At 55.0% G+C, this 20,457-nt stretch overlaps 1 protein-coding gene across 1 annotated transcript in view; it reads left to right on the plus strand.

The window, feature by feature from the left end:
- Positions 1 to 20,457, plus strand: part of LOC119953525 — a 138,687-nt gene that overhangs the window by 78,005 nt on the left and 40,225 nt on the right. The window contains exon 7 of the mRNA XM_038777893.1: positions 5,774 to 5,835. Within this exon, the coding sequence (XP_038633821.1) occupies positions 5,774 to 5,835 (62 nt within the window). The remainder of the gene's footprint in view (positions 1 to 5,773; positions 5,836 to 20,457) is intronic.

Below are 20,457 nucleotides of genomic sequence, written 5' to 3' on the forward strand. Positions count from 1 at the left end.
ATGACGGCGCTCCCGCTCTCGGAACTCTCCCGCTCTTGGAACGCTCCCGCTATCGGAAGGTTCCCGCTCTCGGAACGCTTCCGCTCTCGGAACGCTCCCGCTCTCGGAACACTCCCGCTCTCGGAACGCTCCCGCTCTCGGAACACTCCCGCTCTCGGAACTCTCCCGCTCTCGGAACGCTCCCGCTCTCGGAACACTCCCGCTCTCGGAACGCTCCCGCTCTCGGAACGCTCCCGCTTTCACAACGCTCCCACTCTCGGAACATTCCCACTATGACGGCGCTCCCGCTCTCGGAACTCTCCCGCTCTTGGAACGCTCCCGCTATCGGAAGGTTCCCGCTCTCGGAACGCTCCCGCTCTCGGAACTCTCCCGCTCTCGGAACGCTCCCGCTCTCGGAACTCTCCCGCTCTCGGAACGCTCCCGCTCTCGGAACGCTCCCGCTCTCGGAACACTCCAGCTCTCGGGACGCTCCGGAATAAAAAAATTCACGTACTTGGGATTTAAGGGGGACTCAAAAGTTTTGCACCCGTTAGAAGATAAAGTGACGGCCATGAAAGAGATCCTTACACCGAGGAATGTCGCAGAACTGTAATAGTTTCTGGGCCTGGTAAGTTTCTGTGGTCGGCTCATCACATACGAGTCACTGCAATTCCTTTTCATAAACACCGGCACTGCCATTGGAAAGAGGCACAAGAGCAAGTTTTCCATCAAATCAAACAGGCCTTACAGTTGTCCAGTTTGTTGATCCACTTTGACCCAGGCAAACAGATCATTTCGACCAGCGATGCTTTACCTTGTGGGTTGGGCGCCTGTCCCACAAAATGGAGGACGGACTGACAGGCCCAACACCTCCCAGACACATCACCCATTACGGACTGACAGGCCCAACACCTCCCAGACACATCACCCATTACGGACTGACAGGCCCAACACCTCCCAGACACATCACCCATTCACAATAAGAGTATTGACAATTTGGAAATTTGCTCGATCTTCTCTCCGCCCCCCACAGGCCCCACACTTACCTGTCGCGCGCTGTTCACACCGGCAGCGACCAGGTGTGGTTGACGCTGGCGTGAACAGGTCAGGATCGTCAGGCCGCTCGGCCCATCCGGGCCGGAGAGTCGCCGTCAGAGTTATCACTTCGGGGTGAAGTCTCCTTTCCTCACAGTTTTACAATGAAAAAATGTTTGGGCATCTTGTCCGGTGTCTGAACAAATAAGATTAGAATGAGTTAGTTGGTTGTTTTTGACTTCTGCAGACGAGCCTTTTCTGTGCTGTATGACCCTCTGACAGTGCGGCACTCCCTCAGTACTGACCCTCTGACAGTGCGGCACTCCCTCAGTACTGACCCTCTGACAGTGCGGCACTCCCTCAGTACTGACCCTCTGACAGTGCGGCACTCCCTCAGTACTGACACTCTGACAGTGCAGCGCTCCCTCAGTACTGACCCTATGACAGTGCAGCTCTCCCTCAGTACTGACCCTCTGACAGTGCGGCACTCCCTAAGTACTGACCCTCTGACAGTGCAGCACTCCCTCAGTACTGACCCTCTGACAGTGCGGCACTCCCTCAGTACTGACCCTCTGACAGTGCGGCACTCCCTCAGTACTGACTCTCTGACAGTGCAGCACTCCCTCAGTACTGACCCTCTGACAGTGCGGCACTCCCTCAGCACTGACCCTCTGACAGTGCAGCACTCCCTCAGTACTGACCCTCTGACAGTGCGACACTCCCTCAGTACTGACCCTCTGACAGTGCGGCATTCCCTCAGTACTGACCCTCTGACAGTGCAGCACTCCCTCAGTACTGACCCTCTGACAGTGCGGCACTCCCTCAGTACTGACCCTCTGACAGTGCAGCACTCCCTCAGTACTGACCCTATGACAGTGCAGCACTCCCTCAGTACTGACCCGCTGACAGTGCGGCACTCCCTCAGTACTGACCCTCTGACAGTGCGGCACTCCCTCAGTACTGACCCTCTGACAGTGCAGCACTCCCTCAGTACTGACCCTCTGACAGTGCAGCTCTCCCTCAGTACTGACCCTCTGACAGTGCGGCACTCCCTAAGTACTGACCCTCTGACAGTGCAGCACTCCCTCAGTACTGACCCTCTGACAGTGCGGCACTCCCTCAGTACTGACCCTCTGACAGTGCGGCACTCCCTCAGTACTGACCTCTGACAGTGCAGCACTCCCTCAGTACTGACCCTCTGACAGTGCGGCACTCCCTCAGCACTGACCCTCTGACAGTGCAGCACTCCCTCAGTACTGACCCTCTGACAGTGCGACACTCCCTCAGTACTGACCCTCTGACAGTGCGGCATTCCCTCAGTACTGACCCTCTGACAGTGCAGCACTCCCTCAATACTGACCCTCTGACAGTGCAGCACTCACTCAGTACTGACCCTCTGACAGTGCAGCATTCCCTCAATACTGACCCTCTGACAGCGCGGCACTCCCTCAGTACTGACCCTCTGACAGTGCAGCACTCCCTCGGTACTGACCCTCTGACAGTGCGGCGCTCCCTCAGTACTGACCCTCTGACAGTGCGGCACTCCCTCAGTACCGACCCTCTGACAGTGCGGCACTCCCTCAGTACTGACCTCTGACAGTGCAGCACTCCCTCAGTACTGACCCTCTCACAGTGCGGCACTCCCTCAGTACTGACCCTCTGACAGTGGGGCACTCCCTCAGTACTGACCCTCTGACAGTGCGGCACTCCCTCAGTACCGACCCTCTGACAGTGCGGCACTCTCTCAGTACTGACCTCTGACAGTGCAGCACTCCCTCAGTACTGATCTCTGACAGTGCAGCACTCCCTCAGTACTGACCCTCTAACAGTGCGGCACTCCCTCAGTACTGACCTCTGACAGTGCGGCACTCCCTCAGTACTGACCCTCTGACAGTGCGGAACTCCCTCAGTACTGACCCTCTGACAGTGCAGCACTCCCTCAGTACTGACCCTCTGACAGTGCGGCACTCCCTCAGTACTGACCCTCTGACAGTGCAGCACTCCCTCAGTACTGACCCTATGACAGTGCAGCACTCCCTCAGTACTGACCCGCTGACAGTGCGGCACTCCCTCAGTACTGACCCTCTGACAGTGCAGCACTCCCTCAGTACTGACCCTCTGACAGTGCAGCGCTGCCTCAGTACTGACCCTCTGACAGTGCGGCACTCCCTCAGTACTGACCCTCTGACAATGCGGCACTCCCTCAGTACTGACCCTCTGACAGTGCAGCACTCCCTCAGTACTGACCCTCTGACAGTGCAGCACTCCCTCAGTACTGACGCTCTGACAGTGCAGCACTCCCTCAGTACTGACCCTCTGACAGTGCAGCTCTCCCTCAGTACTGACCCTCTGACAGTGCGGCACTCCCTCAGTACTGACCCTCTGACAGTGCAGCACTCCCTCAGTACTGACCCTCTGACAGTGCGGCACTCCCTCAGTACTGACCCTCTGACAGTGCAGCTCTCCCTCAGTACTGACCCTCTGACAGTGCAGCACTCCCTCAGTACTGACCCTCTGACAGTGCAGCACTCCCTCAGTACTGACCCTCTGACAGTGCAGCACTCCCTCAGTACTGACCCTCTGACAGTGCAGCACTCCCTCAGTACTGACCCTCTGACAGTGCAGCACTCCCTCAGTACTGACCCTCTAACAGTGCAGCACTCCCTCAAGTACTGACCCTCTGACAGTGCAGCACTCCCTCAGTACTGACCCTCTGACAGTGGGCACTCCCTCAGTACTGACCCTCTGACAGTGCGGCACTCCCTAAGTACTGACTCTCTGACAGTGCGACACTCCCTCAGTACTGACCCTCTGACAGTGCGGCATTCCCTCAGTACTGACCCTCTGACAGTGCAGCACTCCCTCAATACTGACCCTCTGACAGTGCAGCACTCCCTCAATACTGACCCTCTGACAGCGCAGCACTCCCTCAGTACTGAACCTCTGACAGTGCAGCACTCCCTCGGTACTGACCCTCTGACAGTGCAGCACTCCCTCGTACTGACCCTCTGACAGTGCGGACGCTCCTCAGTACTGACCCTCTGACAGTGCGGCACTCCCTCAGTACTGACCCTCTGACAGTGCAGCACTCCCTCAGTACCTGACCCTCTGACAGTGCGGCACTCCCTCAGTACTGACCTCTGACAGTGCAGCACTCCCTCAGTACTGACCCTCTACAGTGCGGCACTCCCTCAGTACTGACCCTCTGACAGTGCAGCACTCCCTCAGTACTGACCCTCTGACAGTGCAGCACTCCCTCAGTACTGACCCTCTGACAGTGCAGCACTCCCTCAGTACTGACCCTATGACAGTGCAGCACTCCCTCAGTACTGACCCTCTGACAGTGCGGCACTCCCTCAGTACTGACCCTCTGACAGTGCAGCACTCCCTCAATACTGACCCTCTGACAGTGCAGCGCTGCCCTCAGTACTGACCCTCTGACAGTGCGGCACTCCCTCAGTACTGACCCTCTGACAAGTGCGGCACTCCCTCAGTACTGACCCTCTGACAGTGCAGCACTCCCTCAGTACTGACCCTCTGACAGCGCAGCACTCCCTCAGTACTGACCCTCTGACAGTGCAGCACTCCCTCAGTACTGACCCTCTGACAGTGCAGCACTCCCTCGGTACTGACCCTCTGACAGTGCGGCGCTCCCTCAGTACTGACCCTCTGACAGTGCGGCACTCCCTCAGTACTGACCCTCTGACAGTGCAGCACTCCCTCAGTACTGACCCTCTGACAGTGCGGCACTCCCTCAGTACTGACCCTCTGACAGTGCGGCACTCCCTCAGTACTGACCCTCTGACAGTGCAGCACTCCCTCAGTACTGACCCTCTGACAGTGCAGGCACTCCCTCAGTACTGACCCTCTCGACAGTGCGGCACTCCCTCAGTACTGACCCTCTGACAGTGGGGCACTCCCTCAGTACTGACCCTCTGACAGTGCGGCACTCCCTCAGTACCGACCCTCTGACAGTGCGGCACTCCCTCAGTACTGACCCTCTGACAGTGCAGCACTCCCTCAGTACTGATCCTCTGACAGTGCAGCACTCCCTCAGTACTGACCCTCTGACAGTGCAGCACTCCCTCAGTACTGACCCTCTGACAGTGCGGAACTCCCTCAGTACTGACCCTCTGACAGTGCGGCACTCCCTCAGTACTGACCCTCTGACAGTGCAGCACTCCCTCAGTACTGACCCTCTGACAGTGCGGCACTCCCTCAGTACTGACCCTCTGACAGTGCGGTACTCCCTCAGTACTGACCCTCTGACAGTGCAGCACTCCCTCAGTACTGACCCTCTGACAGTGTGGCACTCCCTCAGTACTGACCCTCTGACAGTGCGGCACTCCCTCAGTACTGACCCTCTGACAGTGCGGAACTCCCTCAGTACTGACCCTCTGACAGTGCGGAACTCCCTCTGTTCTGCAATTCTAATTTCAGCCTTGTATACTAGATTAAATTACTAGCGTGATGCTTGAAGCTAAAACCATCTGAGTTTCAAGTGAGGAGATAATGTTTGGGAGAATGGAGAGGTGTAGAATTATGGAGGGGAGGATAGAACGTGAAGGGTGATTGCCTGACAGGCTGGAAAAATAATTTTGGTGACGTGGGGAGGGTGATGTTAGACTGTATTATTATCATCTGTATTTACAAATACTTATTTGTATTCCTGGTGAGAGATGAGGACAATGTTGCTGGTCATGGCATCCATGCGTTCTGCTGTGTCTGTGACACCTTTAACCTTTGTCTTTGTCCTTAGGCCGCAGAGGATGCTGATGACCTGAAGTCAGGGGATATAAAAGAACAGTTATCATCTCTCAGGTAAGGACATGGCGTGGGAAACGGCCAAGGATATTGAGAACATGGATCATGTGATAAGTGCATTGACCATTTGGCAGGATAATCTGTATTAAACATAAGAACATAAGAACTAGGAGCAGGAGTAGGCCATCTGGCCCCTCCAGCCTGCTCCACCATTCAATGAGATCATGGCTGATCTTTTGTGGACTCAGCTCCACTTTCCGGCCCGAACACCATAACCCTTAATCCCTTTATTCTTCAAAAAACTATCTATCTTTACCTTAAAATCATTTAATGAAGGAGCCTCAACTGCTTCACTGGGCAAGGAATTCCATAGATTCACAACCCTTTGGGTGAAGAAGTTCCTCCTAAACTCAGTCCTAAATCTACTTCCCCTTATTTTGAGGCTATGCCCCCTAGTTCTGCTGTCACCCGCCAGTGGAAACAACCTGCCCGCATCTATCCTATCTATTCCCTTCATAATTTTAAATGTTTCTATAAGATCCCCCCTCATCCTTCTAAATTCCAACGAGTACAGTCCCAGTCTACTCAACCTCTCCTCATAATCCAACCCCTTCAGCTCTGGGATTAACCTAGTGAATCTCCTCTGCACACCCTCCAGTGCCAGTACGTCCTTTCTCAAGTAAGGAGACCAAAACTGAACACAATACTCCAGGTGTGGCCGCACTAACACCTTATACAATTGCAACATAACCTCCCTAGTCTTAAACTCCATCCCTCTAGTAATGAAGGACAAAATTCCATTTGCCTTCTTAATCACCTGTTGCACTTGTAAACCAACCTTCTGTGACTCATGCACTAGCACACCCAAGTCTCTCTGAACAGCGGCATGCTTTAATATTTTATCGTTTAAATAATAATCCCGTTTGCTGTTATTCCTACCAAAATGGATAACCTCACATTTGTCAACATTGTATTCCATCTGCCAGACCCGAGCCCATTCACTTAACCTATCCAAATCCCTCTGCAGACTTCCAGTATCCTCTGCACTTTTCGCTTTACCACTCATCTTAGTGTCATCTGCAAACTTGGACACATTGCCCTTGGTCCCCAACTCCAAATCATCAATGTAAATTGTGAACAATTGTGGGCCCAACACGGATCCCTGAGGGACACCACTAGCTACTGATTGCCAACCAGAGAAACACCCATTTATCCCAACTCTTTGCTTTCTATTAATTAACCAATCCTCTATCCATGCTACTACTTTACCCTTAATGCCATGCATCTTTATCTTATGCAGCAACCTTTTGTGTGGCACCTTGTCAAAGGCTTTCTGGAAATCCAGATATACCACATCCATCGGCTCCCCGTTATCTACTGCACTGGTAATGTCCTCAAAAAATTCCACTAAATTAGTTAGGCATGACCTGCCTTTAACGAACCCATGCTGCGTCTGCCCAATGGGACAATTTCTATCCAGATGCCTCGCAATTTCTTCCTTGATGATAGATTCCAGCATCTTCCCTATTACCGAAGTTAAACTCACTGGCCTATAATTTCCTGCTTTCTGCCTACCTCCTTTTTTAAACAGTGGCGTCACGTTTGCTAATTTCCAATCCACCGGGACCACCCCAGAGTCTAGTGAATTTCGGTAAATTATCACTAGTGCATCTGCAATTTCCCTAGCCATCTCTTTTAGCACTCTGGGATGCATTCCATCAGGGCCAGGAGACTTGTCTACCTTTAGCCCCATTAGCTTGCCCATCACTCCCTCCTTAGTGATAACAATCCTCTCAAGGTCCTCACCTGTCATAGCCTAATTTCTATCAGTCGCTGGCATGTTATTTGTGTCTTCCACTGTGAAGACCGACCCAAAAAACCTGTTCAGTTCCTCAGCCATTTCCTCATTTCCCATTATTAAAACTCCCTTCTCATCCTCTAAAGGACCAATATTTACCTTAGCCACTCTTTTTTGTCTTATATATTTGTAAAAACTTTTACTGTCTGTTTTTATATTCTGAGCAAGTTTACTCTCATACTCTATCTTACTCTTCTTTATAGCTTTTTTAGTAGCTTTCTGTTGCCCCCTAAAGATTTCCCAGTCCTCTAATCTCCCAGCAATCTTTGCCACTTTATATGCTTTTTCCTTCAATTTGATACTCTCCCTTATTTCCTTAGATATCCACGGTCGATTTTCCCTCTTTCTTCCGTCCTTCCTTTTTGTTGGTATAAACCTTTGCTGAGCACTGTGAAAAATCGCTTGGAAGGTTCTCCACTGTTCCTCAACTGTTCCACCATAAAGTCTTAGCTCCCAGTCTACCTTAGCTAGTTCTTCTCACATCCCATTGTAATCTCCTTTGTTTAAACACAAAACACTAGTATTTGATTTTACTTTCTCACCCTCCATCTGTATTTTAAATTCCACCATATTGTGATCGCTCCTTCCGAGAGGATCCCTAACTATGAGATCATGAATCAATCCTGTCTCATTACACAGGACAAGATCTAGGACCGCTTGTTCCCTCGTAGGTTCCATTACATACTGTTCTAGGAAACTATCGCGGATACATTCTATAAACTCCTCCTCACGGTTGCCTTGACCGACCTGGTTAAACCAATCGACATGTAGATTAAAATCCCCCATGATAACTGCTGTACCATTTCTACATGCATCAGTTATTTCTTTGTTTATTGCCTGCCCCACCATAACGTTACTATTTGGTGGCCGATAGACTACTCCTATCAGTGACTTTTTTGCCTTACTATTCCTGATTTCCACCCAAATGGATTCAACCTTATCCTCCATAGCACCGATGTCATCCCTTACTATTGCCCGGATGTCATCCTTAAATAACAGAGCTACACCACCTCCCTTACCATCCACTCTGTCCTTCCGAATAGTTTGATACCCTCGGATATTTAACTCCCAGTCGTGACCATCCTTTAACCATGTTTCAGTAATGGCCACTAAATCATAGTCATTTACGATGATTTGTGCCACCAACTCATTTACTTTATTCCGAATACTACGAGCATTCAGGTAAAGTACACTTATGTTGGTTTTTTTACCTCTGTTTTGAATCTTAACATCTCCAGTTTTATTCCTTTTGTTATTACTGGGCCTATTCACTGTGCTCCCCTCAGTCACTGTACCTTGTACTGTCGCCCTTATGGATTTCTGACTATGGCTTCTCTGCCTTGCACTTTTCCCCTTACTTCCTTTTGTTTCTGTCCCTGTTTTACTACCTTCCAACTTCCAGCATTGGTTCCCATCCCCCTGCCACATTAGTTTAAACCCTCCAGGAGGTTGGTACAACATCTGGAAGGGGAGGAAGAGGCGAGGAATGTTCGTGTATTTGGACTGTTATTTTTCATCTGCCAATTGTGATGAGAAAGGTGGAAGTGGGACCCACGGGATTGTGTGAATCCTTTGCTGGACCCCTGCCAGGCTGAAGACCCTGTCCCTCACCCATCCGCCGCTGAACAGGAGACTGTTTGGGCGGTCAACCCGCTGGCCTTTTCTCCATCCTCCTTGGGGCACCAGCCCACCCTCCTGTGCCTCGCCCTCCTGTGCCTCGCCCTCCTCTGCCTCGCTCTCCTCTGCCTCGCCCTCCTCTGCCTCGCCCTCCTGTGCCTCGCCCTCCTGTGCCTCGCCCTCCTCTGCCTCGCCCTCCTGTGCCTCGCCCTCCTGTGCCTCGCCCTCCTGTGCCTCGCCCTCCTGTGCCTCGCCCTCCTGTGCCTCGCCCTCCTGTGCCTCGCCCTCCTCTGCCTCGCCCTCCTGTGCCTCGCCCTCCTGTGCCTTCCTCCTCTCTCCTCCCTCCGATACTCTCTCCCTCCTTTTTTCCTACACCCCCCTCACGCTTACCACAGGGGGGGGGCTCCACTATCCTCTCGCTCTCCCCTTATCATCCACCAATCACCAACTCCTATCCAGTGGGTGTAGCACTGACGAGAATGGTGGCAATGCCGCCTATGCCAGTGGCCGAATACTCTAACGCCACCTATCTGGTGGCCTCCAAAGACTCACACTGCTCCCATGGTCCTGCCACTATCTCGGTTACTGAGGCAAAGACTCTGGGTGAAGTGCTGCGCCCACCCCACCATGTCATTCGAGGTCTGTGTAATGGCCGAGGTGGTCGCCCCTTCATCCTTTGTAGCACCCTCGAAGGTGTACGGCAAAGCCATCTTCTTCCTGAGCAGCCAGTCTACCTCGCCCTGGAAAAGGGGCTCACGGTGGGCAAGGACCTACCTGCCAGGGGACCCACTGGGGCCCTCGCCCTGGAAAAGGGGCTCACGGTGGGGCAGGACCTACCTGCCAGGGGACCCACTGGGGCCCTCGCCCTGGAAAAGGGGCTCACGGTGGGGCAGGACCTACCTGCCAGGGGACCCACTGGGGGCCACCGCAGAGAGATTTACTTCTCCAATGTCCCGCCCTTCATCGCCAAGGAGATTCTCCTCCCCCACCTCCTGGGGGCGGTATGGCCGGGGTGCTGCTGCTTCCGCTCGGCCTCAGAGACCCCACTCTCAAAACATATCTTCTCCTTCCAGCACTAGGTCTTTGCTAGCAAAGCGAGTCTGCACCGACCCACTTAAGCTCTCTCTTCCACCCTTTCCCCGTAACCCAATAACCCCTCCTAACCTTTTTGGACACTAAGGACAATTTATCATGGCCAATCCACCTGACCTGCACATCTTTGGACTGTGGGAGGAAACTGGAGTACCCGGAGGAAACCCACGCGGACACGGGGAGAACGTCCAGACTCCGCACAGACAGTGTCCCAGCCGGGAATAGAACCTGGCGCTGTGAAGCCAGTGCTATTCACTTGTGCTACCGTGCTGCTCTGCTTGTCGACCTTCTCAGAGTCTGCTGAAGCTTGCAACTGTTCTTCATTTTCAGTAGGTTGAGTTTGACGTTCCTCATTATTTGCTGTGTCATCCTCTTGTGTTTGTTCCGTGTGTTCTTCAGATGTTTTAGGAATGTTAGGTGCTACCTCTGGTGGCTGCGTCACAAATGCTTTCATACTTTCAGTAAAGCTTGTCTATTCCTTCTCAATATAACACCTTCTGCAGTGAGATTAAGGGACCAGTTGGAACCTGCTTGATGCACCACTTCTGCCTGTTGAGACCACCCATGTCCTTTATAATCTTCAACTCTCACCTTGTCCTCTGGCTGCAGAGGTTGGAGTATTTTGGCAGACCTGTCATAGAATCCCTTCTGCCTCCCTTTCTGAGAGGTCACTTTTCAAGCCAGCGAGTGGTCCGTGGCTGATGAGGAAAGTGAGGCAGAGTCGTTCGCTGCCTGTTCATTACCATTTGAGCAGCTGGGAAGCCAATGACCAGCGGTGTGGAACGATAGCCAAAGAGCGCGAGATATTATCATCGCGACTGTCCAGTGCTTTCTTTAGAAACTGCTTGACGATACGCACTCCGTTATCAACCTTGCTATTCGCCAGGGGACAGTATGGACTGGAGGTAACACGTTGAAAGTCACACTTCCGGGAAAATTCAGTCCACATATAGCAATGAAAACACGGACCATTATCGCTCATCACCACATTCGCAATGCTGTGTCATGCAAAAATGTATTTGACCTTCTTGGTGTCGAATTACACACGTGCTACCTCTGGGAAGTTAGAGAAATAGGCTATGACCAGAAGGTTCTCCTTACCGACCTCCTGCCAGGAACTTGTGACTGTCTCGTCCGCCTGCTCTGCCTGCGCCGAAACCTTTGGCATGTTTCACAATTGATCATTAACTCAATGTCCTGGTTGACCCCAGGCCAATAGGCCGCCTCCCTGGCTTTCCTCTTGCACGTTTCCATCCCCAAGCGTCCTTCCTGCAATCTCACGAGGATCGTGGATCCTGGTGCCTGTGGAATCACAATCTGCAGATTCCGCAACAGCCCGTTAACATCACTTTAATTCTGCTGAAATGTAGAATCTTGAACAAGATCCTTTGGGCCATCCTTCACGAAGATACTTTCTGACATTCTACAAGACAGTAGCCATGGCAGCTTCCTCTTTAATTATTTTTGACTTGTGTCGGAGACTGGAAGAGATTCTGTCACCATGTTTCCATGGACATGTACGTCCCCATCCACCTGGAATGGTTCCTCAATGCCAGTAGCTCTGGAAAGTGTGTCAGCAACAATAAGGAGCAGGATTCTCCCAACGGGCGGCTAAGTGCCGATGCCGGAGAAAAAACGGGAGTGTTGTTCTCCGGCGTCGGCACCCATTCGGGTACCCCATTCTGCGGCCCACAGGGGGCTAGGACGGTGCTGGAACGGCCTCCACCGCCCCAGCTGCTGATCCCGGCCTGAACCCGGCACCGTGGGGTCCACACATGGGCAGTGGCCTCCTTCCCCATGGCGGCCCCGACGCCAAATGGCGCAGGGCGGAGGAAAGGAGGCCCCACCCCGGGGTCGAACCCCCCCCCCCACAGGCCCCACCCGGGGTCGGACCCCCCCCCCCCCCACAGGCCCCACCCGGGGTCGGACCCCCCCACAGGCCCCACCCGGGGTCGGACCTCCACCCCCCCACAGGCCTCACCCGGGGTCGGACCTCCACCCCCCCACAGGCCTCACCCGGGGTCGGACCCCCCCCCCCCACAGGCCCCACCCGGGGTCGGACCCCCCCCCACAGGCCCCACCCGGGGTCGATCCCCCCCACAGGCCCCACCCGGGGTCGGACCCCCCCCCCCACAGGCCTCACCCGGGGTCGATCCCCCCCCCACAGGCCCCACCCGGGGTCGGACCCCCCCCCACAGGCCCCACCCGGGGTCGGACCCCCCCCCACAGGCCTCACCCGGGGTCGATCCCCCCCCCACAGGCCCCACCCGGGGTCGGACCCCCCCCCCCCCACAGGCCCCACCCGGGGTCGGACCCCCCCCCCCACAGGCCCCACCCGGGGTCGATCCCCCCCACAGGCCCCACCCGGGGTCGGACCCCCCCCCCCCCCACAGGCCTCACCCGGGGTCGGACCCCCCCCCCCACAGGCCCCACCCGGGGTCGATCCCCCCCCCCCCACAGGCCCCACCCGGGGTCGATCCCCCCCCCACAGGCCCCACCCGGGGTCGGACCCCCCCACACAGGCCTCACCCGGGGTCGGACCCCCCCCCCACAGGCCTCACCCGGGGTCGATCCCCCCCCCACAGGCCCCACCCGGGGTCGGACCCCCCCCCACAGGCCCCACCCGGGGTCGATCCCCCCCCCCACAGGCCCCACCCGGGGTCGGACCCCCCCACACAGGCCTCACCCGGGGTCGGACCCCCCCCCCACAGGCCTCACCCGGGGTCGGGCCCCCCCCCCCACAGGCCCCACCCGGTGTCGATCCCCCCCCCCCCAGCCCCCACCCGGGTCGGCCCCCCCCCCCCACAGGCCTCACCCGGGGTCGGACCCCCCCCCCCCACAGGCCTCACCCGGGGTCGATCCCCCCCCCACAGGCCTCACCCGGGGTCGATCCCCCCCCCCACAGGCCCCATCCGGGGTCGGACCCCCCCCACAGGCCCCACCCGGAACCTTCATCGCCGAGGTCCCACCAGCTCAGGATGTTAGAATGACGCCGGCGGGACTCGGCTTTTTGTTGACAGCCGCTTGGCCCATCCTGGCCGGAGAATCGGCGCGCCTGCCCGTGCCGGAGAGTCAGCGCATACCCCAACTGGCAGCGCGCCTGCCCGTGCCGGAGAGTCAGCGCATACCCCAACTGGCAGCGCGCCTGCCCGTGCCGGAGAGTCAGCGCATACCCCAACTGGCAGCGCGCCTGCCCGTGCCGGAGAGTCAGCGCATACCCCGACTGGCGGCGCCGATGGTGCCGATCCTCTGCATTGGGTAGAATTGCGTCCTGGTGTTGGGGGGGGCATGGCGCGATTCGCGCGGCACCGCACCGATTCTCCGACCTGGCGGGGGGAGAATTCCGCCCACCTGGGGTCTGACCACTCCGAGTCGGAATTCTTTGGATTCACAGCGACATCCCGCTAAGATTCTTTATAATGGTGGCGGCCAGCGGCCTGTGATTAATCTCCACAATGAGCAGCTCGGACATTAAACTAGGGGCCTTTATGGCCAAACTGTGTGTTGCTGCCCCCCTGCCAGGGCCGGCGCTGCCCCCTGCTGCTCCTGGTTTGGGAGCCATGCAGGTTGCTGGTGGTTTTTGTTTAACTGGTGGGGATTGTAAGCTTGATGTGTTATTGTTGTTTCTTGTTTCTCGCCTAGTGGCAGTGTGCTTACCAGTAGCATTCTCTCCCGCTGCTATAGCCCGGGGTTTGCAGGGTTCCCTATCCTGATGAAGAGGACGGTCTTTCTGTCTCTCTGTCTCTCTCACTCTGTGCTACCGGTGGCTGCCTTTCCAGGGCTGTGGGTCTGCTCCGGTGGGGGGGGGGGGGGGGGGGGGGGGGGGTGGTTCTGGAGCTGGCTTTGATTTCTGATTGGTTAGTTATGGATTTCCATTGCTCTGTTGCCTGGTTTGTGTGTTTGTTGCATTTTGCCTCAACTTTTGTACAAATGATTCTCTTCTTGGACTGAACGTGCCTCTTGGGGGGGGGGGGGGGGGCGGGGGGGGCCCTCTCACTGTGCCGGGGGGGGGGGTCTCGCCCTCTCACTGTGCCGGGGGGGGTCTCGCCCTCTCACTGTGCCGGGGGGGTGGGTCTCGCCCTCTCACTGTGCCGGGGGGGGGGGGGTCTCGCCCTCTCACTGTGCCGGGGGGAGGGGTCTCGCCCTCTCACTGTGCCGGGGGGGGGGGTCTCGCCCTCTCACTGTGCCGGGGGGGGGGTCTCGCCCTCTCACTGTGCCGGGGGGGGGTCTCGCCCTCTCGCTGTGCCGGGGGAGGGGTCTCGCCCTCTCACTGTGCCGGGGGGGGTCTCGCCCTCTCACTGTGCCGGGGGGGAGGGGTCTCGCCCTCTCACTGTGCCGGGGGGAGGGGTCTCGCCCTCTCACTGTGCCGGGGGGGAGGGGTCTCGCCCTCTCACTGTGCCGGGGGGAGGGGTCTCGCCCTCTCACTGTGCCGGGGGGGGTCTCGCCCTCTCACTGTGCCGGGGGGGTGGGTCTCGCCCTCTCACTGTGCCGGGGGGGGGGGGGTCTCGCCCTCTCACTGTGCCGGGGGAGGGGTCTCGCCCTCTCACTGTGCCGGGGGGGGGGTCTCGCCCTCTCACTGTGCCGGGGGGGGGGTCTCGCCCTCTCACTGTGCCGGAGGGGGGTCTCGCCCTCTCGCTGTGCCGGGGGAGGGGTCTCGCCCTCTCGCTGTGCCGGGGGGGGTCTCGCCCTCTCACTGTGCCGGGGGGGAGGGGTCTCGCCCTCTCACTGTGCCGGGGGGAGGGGTCTCGCCCTCTCACTGTGCCGGGGGGGAGGGGTCTCCCTCTCACTGTTTCGGGGGGGGGGTTCTCGACCTCTCGCTGTGCCGGGGGGGAGGGGTCTCGCCCTCTCGCTGTGCTGGGGGGAGGGGTCTCCCTCTCACTGTGCCGGGGGGGGGGTCTCGCCCTCTCGCTGTGCCGGGGGAGGGGGGCCTGTGCCGGGGGGGGGGTCTCGCCCTCTCGCTGTGCCGGGGGGGGTCTCGCCCTCTCACTGTGCCGGGGGGGGGGTCTCGCCCTCTCGCTGTGCCGGGGGAGGGGGGCCTGTGCCGGGGGGGGGCGGTCTCGCCCTCTCGCTGTGCCGGGGGGGGTCTCGCCCTCTCACTGTGCCGGGGGGGGAGTCTCGCCCTTTCTGTGGTGAATTATAAACCTAGTAATTCACACTGTGTTCTATTATATGTATTGTGTCCCTGTGGGCTCTGTATACGAGCTGTTGCGCGGCTCTGCCCATAGGGGGAGATGAGGAGTTTGTACTGGGCTCCGCCCTTGGCTCCGCCTATGGCTCCTCCCACTAACCGGAAGTATAAAGCTCTGCAGTCGTGAGCCTGCTGCCAGTTCATCTCATCGCAGGCAGGCTCTGTTGTAAGATTATTAAAACCACTGTTCACTTCCAATCACGTGTCTTGTGAATTAATGGTCACGTCAATTTAATAATCTTAGGAAACTTGAAGAAAACTACTATGGAATCAGCCCTCAAACCTGACCGACTTGAACTTGACCCGCAGGCTGCAGAGGCGAAAGAAATCTTTCAGCACTGGCTCAGATGTTTCAAGGCCTACCTGGCTGAATCAAGTAATTCAGAAACCACGGAGGAGCAGAAACTCAGCCTACTGCACGCACGTGTGAGCCACCGTATCTCTACGCAACTTAACAGTGCTACCTCTTATATGGAGGCCCTGGCCATGCGAGATCAAATGTATGTGAGGCCCATCAACGAGGTCTACGCGCGCCACATTTTTACGACCCGCCGCCAGCGCCCCGCGGAGTCGTTGGATGAATTCCTGCGGGATTTAAAAGCTTTAGCTCGGGACTGTAATTATCGAACTGTATCAGCCGCCCAACATATGGAGCTCGCTGACCGAGATGTATACGTGGCAGGGCTCAGGTCAAACTATGTGCGCCAGCGATTGCTTGAGAAAGGGGCCCAGAACTTGGAGGACACTGTAGAGTTAGCTACAACCATGGAGGTCTCGTTCCGCATTTTCACCTCGTTCCCCGCAGCCCAGAGCACTCGCTTCCCAAACTCACAGGCCCGCAGGCCCCGAAATGCTGCAGCCTGTATGCCGACTCCCCCCCCACCTGGCACGTGCAATTCATGGGGGCCGCCATCTTGGCAATCCTCCTCCACGCGGCTGGCCACGTGCGACTCATGGGGGCCGCCATCTTGGCCGCCATCTTCCTTGCCACCCGCCACGTGCGATCCACGGGGGCGGCCATCTTGGGATCCATCCTCTTCAACCTCTGAAACTCACCTCGAAGACTACGACCTCAGCGGACAGTCATCACGGGACCACTCCAGCATAGCTGATCGCGCCTCCGACTACCCGCAACTCAGCACGGTCACGTTGGACCAGTCGCGTCCGAAACACCTCCGCAACTCGATGATGACCGTTAAAATCAACGGGTGCAGTACATGCTGTTCGCTCCCTATCTTCCCTGCACGGCAAACTATCTCCCTCGCTTCGGGTTCACACTCTGTTCACCTCCAAGGGCGCACCGTCGCGACCCTAACGATTCAGGGCGCCAACTACTCGAACTTCCAGTTATATGGGAGTTCAGGGACGCGGCCGATGCCCCTGACTCCTTCATGTGCGGGAAGTGTGTCCAGCTGCAGCTCCTGTTAGACTGCATGATGGCTCTGGAGCTGCGGATGGACTCGCTTTGGAGCATCCACGATGCTGAGGAGGTCGTGGATGGCACGTTCAGTGAGTTGGTCACACCGCAGATTAGGATTGGTGAGGGAGACAGGGAATGGGTGACCAAAAGGCAGAGAAAGAGCAGGAAGGCAGTGCAGGTGTCCCCTGCGGTCATTTCCCTCCAAAACAGGTATACCGTTTTGGATACTGTTGGGGGAGATGACTCACCAGGGGAAGGCAGTAGTAGCCAGGCTCATGGCACCGTGGCTGGCTCTGCTGCACAGAAGGGCGGGATAAAGACTGGCAGGGCTATAGTGATAGGGGATTCAATTGCAAGGGGAGTAGACAGGCGTTTCTGTGGTCGAAAACGAGACTCCCGAATGGTATGTTGCCTCCCGGGTGCTCGGGTCAGGGATGTCTCCGATCGGCTGCAGGACATACTGAAGGGGGAGGGTGAACAGCCAGTTGTCGTGGTGCATATAGGCACCAACGATATAGGTTAAAAAAAAGGGATGAGGTCCGACAATCAGAATTTAGGGAGTTAGGAGATAAGTTAAAAAGTAGGACCTCAAAGGTAGTAATCTCAGGATTGCTACCAGTGCCACGGGACAGTCAGAGTAGAAATTCAAGAATGTCAGAATGAATACGTGGCTTGAGAGATGGTGCAGGAGGGAGGGGTTCAGATTTTTGGGACATTGGAACCGGTTCTGGGGGTGGTGGGACCATTACAAACCGGATGGTCTACACCTGGGCTGGACTGGAACCAATGTCCTGGGGGGTGCTTTTGCTAACACTGTTGGGGAGGTTTTAAACTAATGTGGCAGGGGGATGGGAACCAGATTAGGAAGTTAGAGGTCAGTAAAGAAGCAGCAACTAAAGCCAGTAAGGTACTGGATAATAAACTCAATGTGACTAAGGGGAAGAGTAGACAGGGAAGAGATGATGAACGCAAAGGGACAAGTGGTCTGAGGTGCATTTGTTTTAATGCGAGAAGTGTAGCAGGTAAGGCAGATGAACTTAGGGCTTGGATCAGTACCTGGGAATATGATGTTATTGGTATTACTGAGACTTGGTTGAGGGAAGGGCAGGACTGGCAACTGAATATCCCAAGGTATAGATGCTTCAGGAGGGATAGAGAGGGAGGTAGAAGGGGTGGAGGAGTTGCATTACTCGTCAGAGATGATATCACAGCTGTGATTAAGGAGGGCACGATGGAGGATTCGAGTACTGAGGCAATATGGGTGGAGCTGAGAAATAGGAGGGATGCAGTAACATTGTTGGGACTTTACTACAGGCCTCCCAAAAGTGAGCATGATGTAGAGGTACAAATATGCAGACAGATTATAGAAAAATGTAGGAGCAATAGGGTGGTTGTGATGGGAGATTTTAACTTCCCCAACATTGAATGGGATACGTGTAGTGTTGAAGGTGTAGATGGAGCAGAGTTTGTAAGGAGCATCCAGGAGAGTTTTTTAGAGCAGTATGTAAATAGTCCAACTCGGGAAGGGGCCATACTGGACCTGGTATTGGGGAATGATCCCGGCCAGGTGGTTGATGTTTCAGTCGGTGATTACTTTGGGAATAGCGATCACAATTCCGTAAGTTTTAGAATACTCATGGACAAGGACAAGAGGGGTCCGAAAGGAAGAGTGCTAAATTGGGGAAAGGCAGAGTATAACAAAATTCGGCAGGAGCTAGGGAATGTGGATTGGGAGCAGCTGTTTAAGGGTAAATCCACATTTGAAATGTGGGAGTCTTTTAAGGAAAGGTTGATTAGAGTGCAGGACAGACATGTTCCTGTGAAAATGAAAGATAGAAATGGCAAGATTAGGGAACCATGGATGACGGGTGAAATTGTGAGACTAGCTAAAATGAAAAAGGAAGCATACATAGGATCGAGGCAACTCAAAACTGATGAAGCTTTGGAGGAATATCGGGAAAGTAGGACGAATCTCAAACGCGCAATAAAGAGGGCTAAAAGGGGTCATGAAATATCTTTGGCTAACAGGGTTAAGGAAAATCCCAAAGCATTTTATTCATATGTAAGGAGCAAGAGGGTAACTAGAGAAAGGATTGGCCCACTTAAAGACAAAAGAGGGAATTTATGCGTGGAGTCAGAGGAAATGGGTGAGATTCTTAATGAGTACTTTGCATCGGTATTCACAAAGGAGAGGGACATGACGGATGTTGAGGCTAGGGGTGGATGATTAAATACTCTCGGTCAAGTTGTCATACGGAAGGGGGAAGTTTTGAGTATTCTAAAAGACATTAAGGTGGACAAATCCCCAGGACCGGATGGGATCTATCCCAGGTTACTGAGGGAAGCGAGGGGCGAAATAGCTGGGACCTTAACAGATATCTTTGCAGCATTCTTGAACACGAATGAGGTCCCGGAAGACTGGAGAATTGCTAATGTTGTCCCTTTGTTTAAGAAGGGTAGCAGGGATAATCCAGGGAATTATAGACCTGTGAGCTTGACGTCAGTGGTAGGCAAACTGTTGGAGAAGATACTGAGGGATAGGATCTATTCACACCTGGAAGAAAATAGACTTATCAGTGATAGGCAGCAATGTTTTTGTGCAGGGAAGGTCATGTCTTACAAACCTAATAGAATTCTTTGAGGAAGTGACAAAGTTAATTGATGAGGGAAGGGCTGTAGATGTCATATACATGGACTTTAGTAAGGCGTTTGATAAGGTTTCCCATGGCAGGTTGATGGAAAAAGTGAAGTCGTATGGGGTTCAGGGTGTACTAGCTAGATGGATAAAGAACTGGCTGGGCAACAGGAGACAGAGAGTAATGGTGGAAGGGAGTGTCTCAAAATGGAGAAGGGTGACTAGTGGTGTTCCACAGGGATCCGTGCTCGGACCATTGTTGTTTGTGATCTACATAAATGACCTGGAGGAAGGTATAGGTGGTCTGATTAGCAAGTTTGCAGATGATACTAAGATTGGTGGAGTTGCAGATAGCGAGGAGGACTGTCAGAGAATACAACAAAATATAGATAGATTGGAGAGTTGGGCAGAGAAATGGCAGATGGAGTTCAATCCAGGCAAATGCGAGGTGATGCATTTGGGAAGATCAAATTCAAGAGCGGACTATATGGTCAATGGAAGGGTCTTGGGGAAAATTGATGTGCAGAGAGATCTGGGAGTTCAGGTCCATTGTACCCTGAAGGTGGCAACGCAGGTTGATAGAGTGGTCAAGAAGGCATACAGCATGCTTGCCTTCATCGGACGGGGTATTGAGTACAAGAGTTGGCAGGTCATGTTACAGTTGTATAGGACTTTGGTTAGGCCACATTTGGAATACTGCGTGCAGTTCTGGTCGCCACATTACCAGAAGGATGTGGATGCCTTGGAGAGGGTGCAGAGGAGGTTCACCAGGATGTTGCCTGGTATGGAGGGTGCTAGCTATGAAGAAAGGTTGAGTAGATTAGGATTGTTTTCATTTGAAATACGGAGGTTGAGGGGGGGACCTGATT

Source organism: Scyliorhinus canicula, chromosome 18, assembly GCF_902713615.1.
Source record: "Scyliorhinus canicula chromosome 18, sScyCan1.1, whole genome shotgun sequence".
In the NCBI taxonomy this organism is placed as follows: Eukaryota; Metazoa; Chordata; class Chondrichthyes; order Carcharhiniformes; family Scyliorhinidae; genus Scyliorhinus; species Scyliorhinus canicula.